At 39.0% G+C, this 19,583-nt stretch overlaps 1 protein-coding gene across 3 annotated transcripts; it reads right to left on the reverse strand.

Annotated features, from left to right (window-relative positions):
* Positions 1–4,653: 4,653 nt before the first annotated feature.
* Positions 4,654–19,372, reverse strand: LOC143038087 (estradiol 17-beta-dehydrogenase 8-like). Of its 3 annotated transcripts, none has more exons than XM_076207021.1 (7): positions 19,316–19,372; positions 18,221–18,292; positions 16,297–16,413; positions 15,549–15,742; positions 14,923–15,104; positions 7,875–8,005; positions 4,654–6,816 (listed from the first exon to the last, which is right to left on the reverse strand). In XM_076207021.1, exons 2-7 carry the CDS (start codon positions 18,258–18,260, stop codon positions 6,725–6,727), a joined length of 756 nt encoding a protein of 251 aa, XP_076063136.1. In that variant the 5' UTR covers positions 18,261–18,292; positions 19,316–19,372; the 3' UTR covers positions 4,654–6,724. The 3 variants fall into 3 exon arrangements, with proteins under 3 accessions (XP_076063136.1, XP_076063137.1, XP_076063138.1); XM_076207022.1 differs by lacking the exon at positions 19,316–19,372 and adding an exon at positions 16,930–16,991; XM_076207023.1 differs by lacking the exon at positions 19,316–19,372 and adding an exon at positions 16,930–17,011 and having other exon boundaries at positions 18,221–18,290.
* Between the last annotated feature and the right edge of the window lie 211 nt (positions 19,373–19,583).

Raw genomic sequence — 19,583 nt, forward strand, 5'->3', positions numbered from 1 at the left:
TACGTATATTATATATATTACATATATTATGTATATTGCATATATTGCGTATATTACGTATATTGCGTATATTACATATATTGCGTGTATTGCGTATATTGCGTATATTGTTTATACTGCGTATATTGTGTATATGGTATATATTGCATATATTGCGTATATTGCATATATTGCATATAGTGCGCATATTGCGTTTGTTGTGCATATTGCGCATGTTGTGCACATTACGGATATTGCGTATATTGCGTATATTATAGATATTATATAGATATTATAGATATAGATATTATATATATTATATACATTATATATATTGCACATATAGACATTGCGTATTATATATATTACATATATTGCGATTATTATATATATTGCATATATTGCGTATATTATATATACAGTATTGCATACATTCTGTATATTATATATATTGCATATATTGCGTATATTATATATATATTTATTGCGCATATTATATATGTTGCATATATTGCGTATAATATTGCATATATTGTAATATATATATATATATATATATATATTGCATATTTATATTGCATATATTGCGTATATTAGATATATTGAATATTAAGTATATTATATATATTGCATATATTGCGTATATTATATATATTACATACATTACATATGTTATATACATTGCATATATTGCGTATATTATATATATATTACGTATATTGCTTATAATATATATATTGCATGTATTGCGTATATTTTATATTGCATATATTGCGTATAATATATATATTGCATATTTTGCGTATATGTTATATATTGCATATACTGCGTATATTGCGTATATTGTATAATGCGTATATTTCTTATATTATATATATTGCGTATACTATATAATTATATTGCATATATTGCGTATATTACGTATATTGCATATATTGCGTATATATCGTATATTGCATATATTGCGTATATTATATATATTGCATATATTGCGTATATTATATATATTGCATATATTGCGTATATTATGTATATTGCATATATTGCGTATATTATATATATTGCACATGTGTATTATATATTTGCGTATATTGCGTATATTATGTATATTGCGTATATTGCGTATATCATATCTATTGCATATGACGTATATTGCATATATTGCGTATATTACGTATGCGTATATATATATACATATATTGCATATATTGCGTATATTATATATTGCATATTTTGCGTATATTATACGTATATTTCGTATATAGCGTATATTGCGTATAATGCAATATGTATATTGCATATTTATATTGCATATATTGCGTATATTATATATATTGCATATATTGCATATATTCTATACATTACGTATATTTTATATATTGCATATATTGCATATATTGCGTATATCATATATATTGCATATATTGCGTATACTATATATAGCATATATTGCGTATATTGTATATTTTGCATATATTGCGTATTATATATATTGCATATGTTGCGTATGTTGTATATATTGCATACATTGCGTACATTGCGTATATTGCGTATATTACGTATATTGTGTATATTGCATATATTGCGTATATTACGTATAATGTATATATTGCCTATATTACGTATATTGCATATATTGCCTATAATATATATTGCATATATTGCGTATATTATATATATTACACAAAATATATACAACAAAGTCAGTAGAAAGGGACGTGTGTCCTTTGGGTAACTGTTGCAAGATGATTGAAAGGACGAGTCAACCCTTTAGATTGTAGTGTTCTAGTCAACACGTGTAGTTACCCCTGTAAGACTCGTGACCGCCAAGCACTGTACAAAACTATAGCCACTTAGAACATGTGTTCGATTAATTCATATTAATATAAATAATAACATTCACTATAGTAACTTCATTTATTTTGTAAATTAAATAAATAATATCCCTTTGTATTTTGTAACAAGGATATATATGTATTGTAAAAATATTTTAAATGATTACATACTTAACACAAGGAATCCAGAATTTCGGCACCATTTTTGTATATACTATCATCGACATCGTCAAAAAGTCTTAACGACTATACACTAACCGAGCAAGTGGGTCTGCCCCACATCTATCATAACTCTTACTTCCCTCCCTTTCACTCTTTCCTTCCACTAAACCCCAAAATCTCCCCTCCCATCCTCTCCCCCATCTTATCTACCCTGCCCTCTATAATATAAATAAACATCAAATAACCGAGCAAGTGGGTCTGCCCCACATCTATCTTATCTCTAACTTCCTTCCATTTCATTCTTTCCTTACACTAAACTCCCAAATCCCCCACTCCCTCCCTCTCCCCTATCTTATCTATCCTGCCCTATAACTAATAAACATAGATCAGTCATGAAATTGGCTATAGATATGCTAGCTTCTATAAGGAAGAGTACCAGCTGTTTGCACTGAACACCCCAAGGGTGCATAAGGGTAAATACACCTCGGCGATCTTTTGATCTTACGGGTACATTCCGACGAGAACACTACCAGCCGTCGGCGCAGAGTACGATAGTGCTCATTACAAATGTGCCCAAGGGAACCATATCACGGCAATCTCAATAGTGTGTTCTGACTCCCCATTATGAAAAACTTCCCATACCTTGTCCCTACAACTCGTTTCAGGCTTTGTCAGCCTTGAGGTGGCAAGTGCAGACTAGAATTGAGAGCCCCCTGGGCATGACACCCGCCCCCCCCCCTCCTTCATGTGAGGACCCTGCTGTGGACGTTGTTGGATGAGTGTTTTATGGCGCATGGATAATCTTACATGTAGTGCGATTTTGTCAGAGGTAGAGTATCTTTACTATAAAATGTAACTATTATTGAAGGTAGCTTACAAAGATGAGGTGTTCGCTAGTTCTGTGTGTGATGAAACCTAACTTGTGACGCATACGGTTTGTATACCATGAATACCGACAGTGAATAATCTCGTATGAACTAGGGTGGTTTTGGTTGGTTTAGGGTGATTCTTATGTAGGGGTTAGGGTGATTTTCATGTAGAGGTTAGGATGATTAGAGTTACAATTAAAGGGACTGACCTTAATCGTCCACGGAGCTGCCGCTCAACTACTGCTCACTCACCATCACCGAACACACGAAACCCAGATAAGCCGGATAGAGTTGCCATTTTTATTTATTCATCTATTAGTTAATTAATTATTGTTTTTCAATTGTCTGTTTTTTTTCTATTTTCTCTTTTTGTTATTTTTTGGATTTATGAGGCTTTCATTTATCCGAAACTCAATCTTGCGGCGGAGCGGAAAAGTTCGTTCATAGAATCAATTGGTGTGCACGCCGTGCTGCTGTGAGCGGCAGTGCTCAGACGAGATATAAGGTGGTTTTACATAATCAAACGTGTTGGTCAACTCGCTCATCAAACCTCCAACACAACATGTTTGAAGAGTTGTTACACGTTCAGACCAAACAGACAGACAACCTCAGTCGATGCCAAGAGGAGAAGGGGGCAACATGTCCCTTACTCAAGACGAGGTGATGGCAATTGGGATAATGATTGCCCTGAACGAAAAGAAAAGGAAGCGTTCAAAGTGGACAAAGGACTGGTTACTGAAAAGGGACCACATTTCTCATACCAACTTAATGAAGGAGCCGAAATTACACCCAGATGATTGGCGAAATTATATGCGCATGGACGAATCAACATATTTAGAACTTCTGGGTTTGGTCACTCCATTCTTTCGATTTCACCTTCCACAATGCTATATGATTCCTATATATGTCAATGAAATCCACCATAATTTCCCTTTCCTTGTCCTTAACGGCACACGTTGAAAATAATCGGCAAGTCTGTTACGGAAGGAGCTGCTATATATATGTTACCTCCGCGAGATTTGCGTATGTATGACAGTTGGAGACTGATGCGTGTTCAGACGTTCATGCATGGACATGAACGAGCAAGCTCCGCCCACAAAAGTCAGGCCAGATCAGACATCCGTCCAACACGTTGGTCCAACATGTTTACCCCTTTCACATGTTCAAACATATTCTCAAACATCATGTTGTCAAACGTGTTGGCCAACATGATTGACCGTGTAAAACCCCCTATAAAGAAGGCAGGGCACCCATCGACTTTAGGTGGCGTGAGGGGAAATTTGTAAATGTAGATGACGCTTTGGGAGGGCTGACGTGAACTTTGTAAATGCAGATGACAGAGAGGGCTGACCTTAATTTTGTATATATAGATGACCCTTTTAAATATTTACCCTCAATGATGTGTTGAATATACTTCTGTCACAGTAATACTGCTTTTTGCCATGTACTGATGTAGGGTGAGGTGAGGGAACATCGACCTATTAGTAGAAAAAAACTACGTAATAATAATTTTTGTACCTGAGAGAGTGCATACTGTGCCCAAAACAAACTACACAACATGGCCCACACATGATATATTCATAAATTCTCAACTCAGAAAATAAGCGTCATATTTTGCACTTAATTTTTGGGGGACCTCGGTTGAGGTCCCCTACCATAGGGGAACACCGACCGGGGAGTGTGGGGAACATCAACCCTTTTTTTTTTTTTTTTTTTTTTTTTCTTTTTTTTTCTGAAATCAACATATATGATAACCTTATCCACCCCATCATTATTAAGTCATAAAATGGAAGTTAAGACACCTTAGATTATATTTGAGCAATTTATCGCCTAATTACATACAAACAGGTAATATAAGACAAAAAACTATATACAAAGGCATATCTTAGCCTGTAGGCTATTACAGGCTCAGAAATGCATGTTGAAGGCAATCAGACGGAGGTACACCTTAACCGGGTCGGCCTGCTTCTTGGTAGCACCCACATTATTTACGAACAATTTATACATTTGTTTTTCAGACCAGCCACCCTAGTTGTCTATCAGTAAGATTATGCATGAACAGCATTTTTTTAAATAAAGTGTACAGTATCCAACCAAAATGTCCTCGCCAACAAGCTTTCCTATTCATAAATAAATTGCATCTCGAAAATGTCTTCAGACCAGTACGTCTCCGGAATAGAATGTCTTCTGGAGAGTTTTAGATAAAAACAAACAACAATAATGATAAAAAAGAGAAATAATGTATATTTGATATATTTTTCTGGTAGAAATAATTTTGGATATTTAAATTACAAGACACAGTATATCCACTGCTGCTTCACTTAATCAGTGATCCCCCTCTCCATTCCCTCATCCGTCCATAAGTACACCCTACCCCCCACACCCGCTGCCCCTCCCTTGCATAACAGAATCATCTATACACAGCTACTCTCCACTCATCCCTATCTCCTGCCCTCTCGCTTCCTTACTCAATAGACATTCCCCTCTTTGTCAACGCCCTCTTCACCCTATCTATCCATCTCATCTTCGGTCGTCCCCTCAAGTTCATTCCATCCACCTCTACCTCCCTCTCCTCTTTATCTAATTTTTCTTCACCCATTCTTTACATGTGTACAAACCACCCCAATACTTTCATTAGCTCTATCTGGCATTTCCTTTTTCACTCCCGCTCTCTTCCTCACCTCCTCGTTTCTTTATCCAACCTAGTAACCTATACCACACGATACTTCTCAGACATTTCATCTCATACACATTCAAACTTTTCCTCTCTTAAATTCCATGTCTCTGCCCCATACAAAGCCGTCGGTACAATCACACCTTTATAAAATATCCTCTAAGCATCCATTCTCAGATATCTATTTACCATGATACTTTTTAATTGCCTCAGGTATCTACTTGTTTTTCTTAATCTTCAATTTACCTCCACCTCCACTCCTCCCTTTCTTGCCACATGCTACCCCAAATACCTAAAGATAGCCACTTCCTCCAGCCTCTCACTAACTTCCTTAATCCCCTCTCTGACCCTGCCACAATCGCATTGTCACCAACAAACAACAACTGGGTCACCTCTCACTTTTCTGTGTCTTGCTACATTGTTTCAGACCCAGGGCAGTGGGTGGGATACAGGGATGACCTGTCATCCATGAGGAGCTAAGATGAAAGGGAGGAAAGGGTGGTGGATGGAAGTGAAATGGGTGGGAGTAGTTACGCACCTTTGACTTGGCTACCCACATTATGAGGGTGAAAAAGCTTTGGGTATATAGACAGACATTACTATAGCTTGACTTGAATGATATGTGAAGGTAATATAATGGTGATTCTGCTTTTTTGATTAAGTAACTAGGCCGTTGCATTTATGGCCTACAGACGTCTATAGTTTTTTTAATCATCTGGCCAGCATTTGATATATAATTATATATCAAATGCTGGCCAGACCTTCAGAGAGTACAAAAGCACTCGCGAACAAGATGTGAGTACCCTTGCAGTAAAGGTGCAGTCACACCAGAGGCGGTCCTTACTACGTCAACAGACAATCACCACCCCGTTCTAAATCTTGTACGCTCTCGCTACGTCAGTTTTGAGCAGAATCAAAACTGGTCCACGTCCATGCCCTCCTTACAGTTCACAATGAGCCATCACTGCGTACAGCGTATCGGTCCCCACTGCATCCAAGCCGGTCCTCACCACGTCCTGGCAATTTTGGCAGGACGTGGTGAAGACGGGCTCTGGTGTGACTGCCCTATAAGGGAACAACATCGCATTCTTTGCAAATCAGTGACACGCTTTATGTTCTCCGTCATCTTTGGCACTAGACGATTTCATTCAGGTGAGGAGTAAGACTTGGACTTGGGGGATTAAAGGATTTGTTGACGAAATCCTTTACATCGAGTATCCACCACCAATCCGAACTTCAGCTCCAGTCATGTAACTGCTCCGGTCCGACAACAGAAAGACGACCAACTCGGCGATCTCTGCGGGACGAAGAAAACGGGGAGAAATGAGATAAAAGAATGGGAATTGGCGTATGAAGAGGTGTCTAGAATTTAGCTCTTTTATTCCTCCCTTTTTTTTTTCGAAGATTGATGTGTAATTGCAAGGGAAAGGTAATTGATGTAGGCGAAAACAGACAAATCAGTTGTTCTGATTTTGCTGTTATTGCTGCTGCTGTTGCTGTTGCGGTTTTTGTTGCTGTTATTATTTTCACTTTGACCCCGTATGACGTATGAACTACACAAGTTAGTTGTTACTTTAGGCGACTTTAGTGATATGAACTACACAAGTTAGTTGTTACTTTAGGCGACTTTAGTGATGCCTTGTCAAGGTTGTGGTGCCAATTCATTAGGTGCCATAGCTCTCGAGGACCTGACATGAGCCTGTCATCCCTATCATGGTTCTCTGTACTGTGGGCAATTTCCTTTTTCGAGAAATTATTTTTGCCATAAAAAACGAGATATCAATTTTGCCATTAAAAGCGTTCAGGTGAGTAAAAAGGATATAAAGAGAATAAATAATTCCGATACGGTGAGCTCCGGCAGCATTGCACCTTTGGCCCAGAGTCACGCGGCACTCTTTTATGATTGGAGAATGCTCCACCCACTTCAGTACGAGTCAAATTCTCGCGCGCAGCATCGACTGCCATATGTACGATGCATCATACTACTTGAACTATAAAATACAAAGTCACTATTATATTACTCGTTCTCTTTTACTCTGAGTAATGATAAAAACACAGGAAACGTGATCAAACCAGTTCACAGAATCCGGGGGTCACTCGTGTACTAGAAAAAATATATATGATTAAGACGCCGAGGCAGGCATCTTCCTGGACCCAGCCTCGCCTCATGAGACCTACGAAGACATCATTGCACCGAAGAGGATAAGAGTTCTGCCAAATCTTATCTTCTACTCTCCCTTTCAGCTACCACTCTTAAACCTCTCAATCCACTACCTCTTCGGAGTAATCCCCAAGGATGGAAACGCTCATGAGTGATCGGCGACGTTGTACGGTCACCTGAGGAACCTTCCTTACCTTCGGGGCGTCCCACCCTACCGAGAGGGATCTGGGGTACAAAACGTAGTTTCAACTCCTCCATGACCTCCTTCGACACAATGGGCGTGTCCGTCAGACCCGGAAGGACAGCGTTGACCCGGATCCCCTCACTCTCAAGTGTGAAAGTCGGAGTTAGTGAAGATCCTACACCCGGAGGCGCTGAGTGGCTGTGGTTAAAAACCGTCATTTGTGCTCTACGTGCTTCGAGTGTTGGGTTGAGTAAGCTAATATAACCTAACGTATTCTAACCTTCTTTGGCATATTGTTATGAGTTGTCATGACTCGTGAAATGTATGAAAGAGAACCACAAAGTCAAAACATTCTCGAAGTCGGGGAGGCAAACCGCTGGAAGAAGAAAAGGAGGAAGAAGAAAAAGACAAAAAAGAAGTCAAAGCAGAAGAGGAAAACAAAGAATAACACAAGGGAGAAAAATAAAAAAAGAGGAGGAAAAAGGAAACAGAAAAAAGGAAGAGGGAAATAATGAAAATAATAATGATAATAATGATAATGATGATAATGATGATAATAATGATGATAATGATGATAATGATGATGATAATGATGATAATGATGATAATGATGATAATTATGATAATTATGATAATGATGATAATGATGATAATGATGATAATGATGATAATGATTGTAATGATTGTAATGATTGTAATGATTGTAATGATTGTAATGATTATAATGATGATAATGATAATGATGATAATAATGATAATAATGATAATGATTAATGATAATCATGATAATGATGATAATGATAATGATGATAATAATGATAATAATGATAATGATTAATGATAATAATGATGATACTGATGATACTGATGATAATGATGATAATGATGATAATGGTGATAATGGTGATAATGATGATAATGATAATGATAATAATGATCATGATAATGATGACAATGATGATAATGATGATAATGATAATGATTTACTCACTACGGTAAATATAACAAAAGAAAAAATTAAAAGGTGTATAGATAAACTCAAAGTTAATAAAACACCAGGGCCTGACGGTTGGCATCCAAGAATCTTAAAGGAAATGAAAAATTAGTTTGTTGTTCTATTAGAAATTATTTTCAAGAAATCCATCATATCCGGAGATGTCCCAAGAGAATGGAAGCTAGCTAACGTTACTCCCATATTCAAAAAAGGTGACAAAAAGAAGCCAAATAAATTACTTCAATCGTAGGAAAAATAATGGAAACTATCATCAGAGATGCTATCGAACATCATTTAGAAAGTAACCGTTTGATAAATGATAGCCATCATGATTTCAGACGGAAACGTCCTTGCGTGACTAACTTACTCGAATTCTACAACACAGTTATCTCGAATTATGACAAAAGGAACGATATAGATTTAATATATCTAGACTTTGCAAAAGCTTTTGATATCGTCCCACACGAAAAACTGCTTACTAAATTAGCTTTACACGGAATAAGTGGTAGCCTATTAGGTTGGACTAGTAATTGGTTGAATGGTCGAAAACAGAGAGTTGTTTTAAATGGAAAAACTTCTAGATGGAAAAATGTTACAAGTGGAGTTCCTCAGGGTTCCGTTCTTGAACCACTTCTATTCATAGTATATATAAATGATATAGACCATGGACTAAAATCTACTGTTTCCAAATTTGCTGATGATACAAAACTGTGCGGAGTGGCAAATGATCACTTAAACCAATTAGATATTCAAGAAGATTTAGATCAATTACAGCAATGGTCTGAAAAGTGGCTAATGAAATTTAACACAAGTAAATGCAAGGTAATGCACATACGTAAAAATAACAGTAAGTACGATTACAAGTTATTTGGAAATTCGTTAACAAAAGTGGATAGTGAAAAAGATCTCGGCGTAATTATCAGTAACGACCTCAAATCATCTAAGCAGTGTATTTCAGCCTCTGAGAAAGCCAATAAGATTCTAGGACTGATTGCACGATCTTTTGATTTCAAAAGTCCATCACTCACTAACAAACTATATAAATCGTTAGTTCGTCCACATTTGGAATATGCTGTTTCCGTATGGTCACCGAATCTCATTAAAGACATTGACAGACTGGAAAAAGTACAACGGTGAGCCACAAAAGTAATTCCAAATATCAAAAATAAATCATACGAAAATCGATTAAAACATATGAATCTGTTTTCCCTAAAAAAAAACGTAGACTCAGAGATGACTTGATACAGGTCTTTAAGATTTTAAAGGGAATTGACAACATCAAAAGTGACAAAATTTTCACATTGAATGAGAATCAGACAAGAAACAATGGTCTCAAACTGTCCGGAGATAGATTCAATTTGGAAGTAGGTAGAAACAACTTTGCCAACCATGTAGTTAATGAATGGAATAAACTTCCTGCACAGGTAGTGCAATGTAGTTCAGTTCAAAGCTTTAAGAATCATTTAGATAAACACCTAAGCAAGATGCTGTAATGATTATAATTTATTTTATATTATTTGTTTTTGTTTTGTTATCATTTGTCTGTCTGATTTTCATTTATTATTAGTTATATGTCAATTTATTATTATTTACTATTTACCTGTTTGTTTATTATTTAACTATACCTATGCATTTATTTATGTACTTTATTTGTTATTCACATTATCATTTTTTTATTTGTTGTTTTAATGTTATTATGATTTTTTTCACATCCGACCTAGATATGGACCAAAAGGTCTCCTGTCGGCATGCTCCGCCTTTGTAATCCTTTGTAATGATAATAATGATAATAATAATAATTATAATAATAATAATAATAATAATAATAATAATAATAATAATAATAATAATAATAATAATAATAATACATACATACATACATACATACATACATACATACATACATACATACATACATACATACATATACCAAGGCTTTTTCCCCCTTACAAGGGGGGTAGCCAAAAAGGAAAAGGCACAAAATCATTCCCACCCATTCCATCCCTGAATACACTCCACACCCCTCCACCTTCCCTCTTATCTTAGCACCTCATGGATGACGGGTCATCCCTGTACCTTGCCCTGGGTCAGAAGCAGTGTCGCAAGACACAGCACATCCACAGCAAGGCCGCTTCATTAAATCGGCGACCCCCCTCTCCGTCCCCCCATGCATAAAAGGAGAGGACGGGGAGAAATCCCTTCGGGCTGCGTCAAATTTTGCTCACACATACTACCTCACCCCCCATCCCCCCGTCCATTCCACCTCATGCATCACAACATCATCCATATACAACAATTCTCCATTCACCCCTGTTTTCTGTCCTCTCCCGTCCTTCCTCAACAGACATTCCCCTCTTCCCCAAAGCCCCCTTCACCCCATCCATCCACCTCATCCTAGGACGTCCCCTCATGTTCACTCCCTCCACATCTGCCTTCCATACCTCTTTTACTAGTCTTTCTTCACTCATTCTTTCCATGCGTCCAAACCATCCTAATACCCTTTCATCAACCCTATCTCCCAACTCCCTTTCCACCCCCGTTCTTCTCCTCACCTCCTCATTTCTCACTCTATCTAGCCTAGTAACCCCCATCATACTTCTCAGACACTTCATCTCAAACACATTCAAACTCCTTTTCTCTTCCTCTCTTATGCTCCAAGTTTCTGCCCCATACAGTGCTGTCGCAAGACACAGCACATCCACAGCAAGGCCGCTTCATTAAATCGGCGACCCCCCTCTCCGCCCCCCCCCCCCATGCACAAAAGGAGAAGACGGGGAGAAATCCCTTCGGGCTGCGTTAAATTTTGCTCACACATACTACCTCACCCCCATCCCCCCGCCCATTCCACCTCATGCATCACATCATCCATATACAACCATTCTCCATTCACCCCTGTCTTCTGTCCTCTCCCGTCCTTCCTCAACAGACATTCCCCTCTTCCCCAAAGCCCCCTTCACCCCATCCATCCACCTCATCCTAGGACGTCCCCTCATGTTCACTCCCTCCACATCTGCCTTCCATACCTCTTTTACTAGTCTTTCTTCACTCATTCTTTCCATGTGTCCAAACCATCCTAATACTCTTTCATCAACCCTATCTCCCAACTCCCTTTCCACCCCCGTTCTCCTCCTCACCTCCTCATTTCTCACTCTATCTAGCCTAGTAACCCCCATCATACTTCTCAGACACTTCATCTCAAACACATTCAAACTCCTTCTCTCTTCCTCTCTTATGTTCCATGTTTCTGCCCCATACAGTGCTGTTGGCACAATCACTCCTTCATACAGTCTCCTCTTAGCATTCATTCCCAAATGTCTATTCCTCATTACACTCTTCAATCCACCAAGGCATTTACTCGCTTCTCTCAATCTACATTCTACCTCCACCTTCACTCCACCTTTTCCTGCCACATTTGCACCCAAGTATCTAAACTATCCACTTCCTCCAGTCGCTCTCCCTTAATGCTCACTTCCAGTCTACTGCCACTTTCACCCCTTGTACATCTCATCACCTTACTTTTACCCACATTTATCTTTAGCTTTCTTCTATCACATACTCTCCCAAACTCTGTCACCAACTTCCTCAGTCCCTCCTCCGATCCTGCCACAAGCGCAGTGTCGTAAGCAAACAACAGCTGGCTCACCTCCCATTTTTCTCCATTTTCTTTAACCATCTCCAATCCCTGACCCACTACCCTTGTATTTACCTCTCGCACTACCCCATCCATGTATAAGTTGAACAGCCAGGGCGACATAACGCATCCTTGACGAAGTCCCACCTTTACCTCAAACCACTCACTCTCTCCATTTCTAATCCTGACACAAGCTCTACTACTCTCATAAAAACTCTTGACAGCTCCCAAAAGCTTTCCTCCTATCCCATATATCTGCATAATCTTCCACAGTGCCTTTCTGTCTACCCTATCGTAAGCCTTTTCCAGATCCATAAAAGACCAAAAAACATGCTTCCCCTTTCCTATAGCTTTCTCACATATTTGTCTTACCACAAAGATCTGATCTACACAACCTCTACCCGTCCTAAATCCATACTGTTCCTCACCAATTACTCCCTCTGTTCCTCTCCTAATCCTCTCAATCAAGATCCTCCCATAAGCCTTCCCAACTACACTCAACAAGCTAATCCCTCTGAAACATTAGATAACCTCACCAGCCAGTCCACTATCACTGTACCTCCTTTTTTTAGACATTCTGCATGGCATCCATCCAGACCAGGTGCCTTACCTGCTTTCATCATCTTTACAACTGCCTTCACTTCATCCTTCCTTATTTCTCCTCCATTTCCTCACTCATCACGGTCATTTTCTTAGCATTTCCCACTGCAACTATCTTTCCCTCCCTATCCTCCTTCACATTTAGCAACTCCCTAAAATATTCTGCCCATCTTCCCCTTACTGCCTTCTCTTCCATTATCATCTCTCCATCTGCACCTTTTACCTTTTCTTCTCTACTTGATTCGCCTCCTCTTCCTCTCTTAATTTCTTTCCAAAACATCTTTTTATTACTTTCAAAATTTCTGTCATACTCTTACCCCACTTCACATCTGCTCTCCTCTTTGCCTCCTTTACCTTTTGCTTTACTTCTCTTTTATTTTCTTTATACCTCTCATATGACTCCCTCGTCCTATTTTGTAACCAATCTGTGAAAGCTCGCTTCTTCTCTTCTACAACCTTCTTTGTTTCCTCATTCCACTATTCACTACCCTTCCTTCTATTTCCTCCTGTTCTTCTTGTTCCACACACCATCCTTGCACACTTTGTGACTCCCTCCTTGAACCATCCCCATTCCTCCTCCACACCTAGCTCTACACTATCCTTCACACCCTCCCACTCCTCCTTCAGCTTCTTGTACTCCTTCTCCTTTTCCTTTTCATTTAAAGAGTTCACTCTAAGCACCTCCCTACCTTTTGTCCCTTTCCTCTTTCTCCATCTATCCTCCACTCTCAACTTACCTTCCACCAAAAAATGATCTGATATTCCACCACCCTCTCCCCTTAGCACATGTACATCCTTAACTCTTCCTATCACAGTCCTATTTACCACTACATAATCCATCAACGCTCTGTCTACCACCCTTCCATCCACCACCCTCTCCCATGTGTACTTATGCTTGACTTTCTTCCGAAACACTGTATTTGCTATCATCAACTCTCTTTCTAGACACATTTCCACCATCAACTCTCCACTATGATTCTTTCCTGGAACAAGTATTTCCACTTGGATCGTAAGAGGCGAGAAGAAAGGGACGGGAAGTGGGACTAGGCATCCTTCTCCTTGTAGCCCCACAGGGGACATTCCTAAACGAAAAAGTAAAGGCATAAGAGGGTCTGGGAGTTTTCCGACCAGCACCGTAAGGTTTGGGTCTTTTAATGTGCGTGGATGTGGTACAGATGAGAGTAAAAGGGAAGAGATAGGTAGTATGTTTGTGAGAAGAAAGATGGATGTGTTGGCTTTGAGTGAAACTAAGTTGAAAGGGAAGGGTGAGTGTAAGTTTGGGAGTGTAAGTGGGAGGTTATCAGGAGTGAAGAGTGGGCGAGGGAGGGAAGGGGTGGCTATTCTAGTGAGTGAAGAGATAGGTAAACGTGTAGTGGAGTGGAAGGAGGTTTCCTCAAGGATAATGTGGATGAAGGTGAAACTGGGAAAGGAGATGTGGGTCTTTGTAAGTGCATATGGGCCTGGCAGTGAGAAGAGTGTAGAAGAAAGAGAGGCCTTTTGGATAGATTTAAATGAGTGCATAGAGGATTTAGGGAGAAATGTCAATGTAATAGTACTGGGAGACCTTAATGCTAGGGTAGGAAATTGTCCAATTGATAATAAAAATAATAATAATAATAATAATAATAATAATAATAATAATAATAATAATAATAATAAAAATAATAATAATAATAATAATAATAATAATAATAATAATAATAATAATAATAATAATAATAATAATAATAATAATAATAATAATAATAATAATAATAATAATAATAATTATGATGATGATAATAATAAAGATAATAATGATAAAAATTTCTATTGAAGACCTGGTTTGCTCACCTTGCCAGTTCCTTTGCAAACGACTTCACCAGAGCAATCATTCCGGCCTTCGAAGCCGAGTAAGGACCAAAGGTGGTTTCAGGAGCGTAGGCACCGAGACTGGAGATGGAGACCAATGACCCTTGCTTGACCTGGGCTTCCCTCAGGGCCTGAGCCACCGCCTGTGTTACCAGGAAGGTCCCCTACGGAATAAGATATGGCGGACACGTTGAAACACGTCGATTGAAAAAAGATATATATTTTTTCTCATTTCATGTTTACAATGCTTTGTTTCTTAAAATATTTCCCCTTGCATTTCTTTTACTGTATTTTATTTCTTCCGAATTATTCTTTGTTTTACTTAAGTCTTTGCTTGTTTTATTTTCGTTTTTGTTTCTTTTTGCATTTACTTTGGTTTACTTATTTCTTTTTCTTCCCTCCGACCTCGTAAGGGACCGAAAGATCTGTCCAGCAAGCTTTGCCTAAGTAACTCATCGTCACTCATTCTTTCCTCCCGCCACGGTGACATATTTCGTACTCTTTGATGATAGAATGCCACATCACAGAACAAAAAACATCTAACGTTCGCCGGAATAAAACACAAGGCTCCACTTCATCCATTAAGGAGGTTAATTCTCGTTAATCACCTTAAGATTAACGTTAATTATCCTGTCGAACGCCTCCTCCGGGAAGTCGACCAAAGGGATGATGTGGACGACGCCTGCGCAGTGGGCGAGGAGGGACGGGGGACCCCCGAGGACCTGCTTTACGGAGGCGATGCCCTTCGTCACCGATTCCTTGTTTGCGACGTCCATGTGTATCGCCAGATGGTTCTTCGGGCCTGCATGGAGAATTATCTTACAAGAAAAGTGATAATAGTAATAATAATGAAAAACGCATTTGAAAATATTGCACAGGCCATAAAAATGCAATTGAAAAGTTTGCAGAGGCAATAAAAGTAACCATTAAAGAGTATAGGAAATGGAGAGTGTGTGTTACTGACTGGACGCCGCTAGATGAAAGTGTGGGAGAGAGAGACTGAACAGATTGTGAAGAGACAAGAAAACTTTGCAAGGGTGACTACTGATTTTATGTATATATGTGTGTGTGTGTGTGTGTGTGTGTGTGTGTGTGTGTGTGTGTGTGTGTGTGTGTGTGTGTGTGTGTGTGTGTGTGTGTGTGTGTGTACTTATATGTGTATGTGTGCGTGCATGTCTGTGCATGTGTGTGTTTATGTCTGTGTGTGTGAATGCATGTATATATATGTATATATGAATGAATGCATATGTGTGCGCGCGCGTGTCTGTGTATGGTTCAAAATGGTCTTTGGTCACATGCTAGGCTCTTGATCGACAGTTGCTTCTCTCCTGAACGAGAGCTCTGATAGGCACTCACTCTTAAGCATTGCAAGAGTCTCCTCAGCGCCAGCCAAGTTGATGTCAGCAACAACAACCCAAACTCCTTCTTGTGCCAGCTGCTGGCAGACTGCTCTTCCTATGCCGCTGCCACCACCTGTGACAGAAAATTAATCTTAGATGGTACTCGAGAGCTGATATATAACATGTTAACAAAAACATATATTATAGATAAATAAACAAATAAATAAATAAATGACGGATCAAGCGTCTGGTACCAAGTTCCCCGGTGTTCCCTGGGTACCAAATGGATACCTTACACTCTACCCACCTATTGGTTCAAACCTCCCCCTTCCACACACACACAAGGCAACAGGGGGAGGAGAGTTTTTCCCCCTCACTGCCCTGAACCTTTCTTCGTGGGCCACAAAATAGGTTTCGCTTAAAACGTTCTCCGACAGCCCCATAGTATGCATTCCATGTAAAAAATATCTTTATTTTTTTTTTTCTTGAAAACCTTATCCAGCATCCTATTAGTATGCATGCCTAGTATTGATTATCTTTCTTGAAAAGTGAGGGAGAATAGTTCGTAAACAAACCCACAGAGAATTTCCTTGATACAGTACGACTCAAAGATGATAAGTATCTTAGGGTTGTTTCCCCGTTTACTTACCTGCTTGTGTATATTCATTGACTTATTTCTGCATCCAACCTCGCTATGGTCCAAATTGTCCGCTGTCGATATTCATGTGATCCTTTATATAAAATAGTACAGACAATATATCCAACAAAGTCATTACAAAGGGAAGTGTGTCCTTGGGGTAACACTACAAAGGAGATGATATTTCAACGGGTGTTGTTGTTATGAGGACGATGAAATAAGGTCATTACTTCCCCATTCTTATCTTGGTTATGGCCCAGTGGCCAGTACAACCCTCAGGGGCTGGGATTCGGTCTCCGGACTGAACCCAAGATATTGATTTATAAACTATGTATTTCCTCCATCTTTTTGACATAAGGAGAGGTGAAAATCAGTGACTGCTCTCCTCCTCTTCCCAAAATCCGGTGACATGGAAACAGCCCCACACTTCGTACAGAGGAGGGCCCAATCACCGTTGTCACCTGCAACTGATATCAATAAGATAAGACGCTCAAGGGGCACGAAAGATAAATCGTGTTTTTGGTATATCCAGATTATCAGTGAATTTTGCCAATTCAGGAACCATGCAACAGGCATCGGCCGAATGCATAGACCCGGGTTCCCTTTTTAACCTTACAGTAATATCCTTTCTTTGATAAGTTAGTCAATATGTAGATGTTACCTTGATAATCACTTGTGTGTGTGTGTGTGTGTGTGTGTGTGTGTGTGTGTGTGTGTGTGTGTGTGTGTGTGTGTGTGTGTGTGTGTGTGTGTGTGTGTGTGTGTGTGTGTGTGTGTGTGTGTGTGTGTGTGTGTGTGTGTGTGTGTGTGTGTGTGTGTGTGTGTGTGTGTGTGTGTGTGTGTGTGTGTGTGTAAGTGTATGCGTGCGTGTGTATGTGTTAAAAGAACTTCCTTTCTTCCCTCATCCAATGTCTTCCCTCCTCACTCCACCTACTTCCTCCTCCACTCTTTCAATTTTCTCCTCCCTCCCCCTTTTCCCCTCCACAGTTTCTCTTTTCTTCTCTACTTTCTTCTCTTCTTCCCCTGAACCTTTTCGCTCCTCTTCCAGACACCTTTCTCTTTTCGCTCTTCCATCCACGATTCTATTAGGTTTAGATATTCTAACTCCCAATCGCTTGTTTATCTGACGATAACCTTATCATTGCGTCCTTATTCACAAATAAATGTGACAATAGTAATTCTAATTCTCTTGTGTTTACTTTTCTTAGACTACTCCTTTTTAGTCTTTAGTCTTTATGTTAAAACTTATTTTCTCATTCACTTGTACCAGTGTGATAGTGCACTTAGGAAATTGTCCACTTACCTGTTACAAGTGCCACTTTGCCCTGTAAGCTAGTCTCCATATTGCCTCTGAGGTCCCGAGCACGGAGAACAACTGCAGAGAAACTGTAGTTAGCTTGACTTTTTCAGGAGACAAATATCGATAGGAATATTTAATTCAAATTGTGTTAAAAATGATAGAGATCCATCAAGGTCTTAGGTCAAATGTTGTACTCGTGATTGACAGCTCTTACCCTCCCGGATGAGAGCTTACAATGCATATATGACCGATCTGCGTATGGTGAGATAAAGACGACACCATCCTCTGCTTCAAATGGTGTTAAACGAGTTTGTGATAGTGAAACATACTTCGGGCTGTGGTTTTGTACTCCGTGAGGTGACTTGGTGAGATATGGTGTGGGTTAATGTGACACAAGGTGTCTTAAATGTGGTTTAGGGTGACTGGACTAAATCCTTTACATACCTAATTGCCGCCCCGTGGCAAATTTCTTAATGAGGCCTCCCTTCACCAATCCACCTTTGCCAAAACAGCAAATCAACTGATCATGGGTTAAAAAGAGTAGATATTTTGAATCAAAATTATTCATTTTTTCATGTAGACATTTTAGCTATTGTCTTGCGAAATAATTCAACAGCTTTTATATTTTGTATTAATGTCTCTCTTGCAGAAAGAGTAGGGGAAAATATTCAATATTTTGTTTATTCTAACGCAAAAAAATTTCGATTACGGTAAAATATTCAGGGCTTCTTTGGCCTATTTTTTCATTATTATTAGTTTGTCAGCCCCGCCCCTCCCACCTGTTGTAAATATTGTTGGATGAGCATTCTATGGCGTTTGGATAACCTTACATGTTGTAGTGCGATTTTGTCTAAGGGAGAGTATATTTTCTGTAAGACGTGACTTTTATTCAGGGTAGCTTACAACGATGTGGTGGTCGCTAGTTTTGTATGTGATGGAACCTGACTTAGTGACGTATACGGTATGTATGCCGTGAATACTGACAGACTGACAGTGAATAATCTATTAATCTCGTATTAATTAGGGTGGCTTTGGTTGGTTTAGGGTGATTCTTATGTAGAGGTTAGGGTGATTAGGGTTACAATTAAAGGTACTGACCTTAATCCGTTCACAGAGCTGTCGCAACTACTGCTCGCAGCTCACTTAACAATCACCCAACACACGAAACCCAGATAAGCATGAAAAAGTTGCCACTTTTATTTATTTACCTATTATTTGATAAATTAATTTGTTTGTCTATTTCTTTATTTTCTCTTTTTATTATTCTTCAATTTTGCAAGGCTCTCACCTACCCGAAACTCAATTTTGCGGCGGAGCGGAAAAGTTCTTTTATAGAATCAAGTGGTGTGCACGTCGTGCTGTGGTG

This window comes from Oratosquilla oratoria, chromosome 23 (assembly GCF_046742065.1).
Source record: "Oratosquilla oratoria isolate Oo_2021 chromosome 23, ASM4674206v1, whole genome shotgun sequence".
In the NCBI taxonomy this organism is placed as follows: domain Eukaryota; kingdom Metazoa; phylum Arthropoda; class Malacostraca; order Stomatopoda; family Squillidae; genus Oratosquilla; species Oratosquilla oratoria.

Coding starts and splice junctions, on each gene's coding strand:
- LOC143038087 (XM_076207021.1), bottom strand. CDS start 18,260: ATGGAGACTAGCTTACAGGGCAAAGTGGCACTTGTAACAG. Junction 8,006..14,922: donor TTTGCAAAGGAACTGGCAAG/GTGAGCAAACCA, acceptor CACACTTGAGAG/TGAGGGGATCCGGGTCAACG. Junction 6,817..7,874: donor TAGGGTGGGACGCCCCGAAG/GTAAGGAAGGTT, acceptor TTCGTCCCGCAG/AGATCGCCGAGTTGGTCGTC.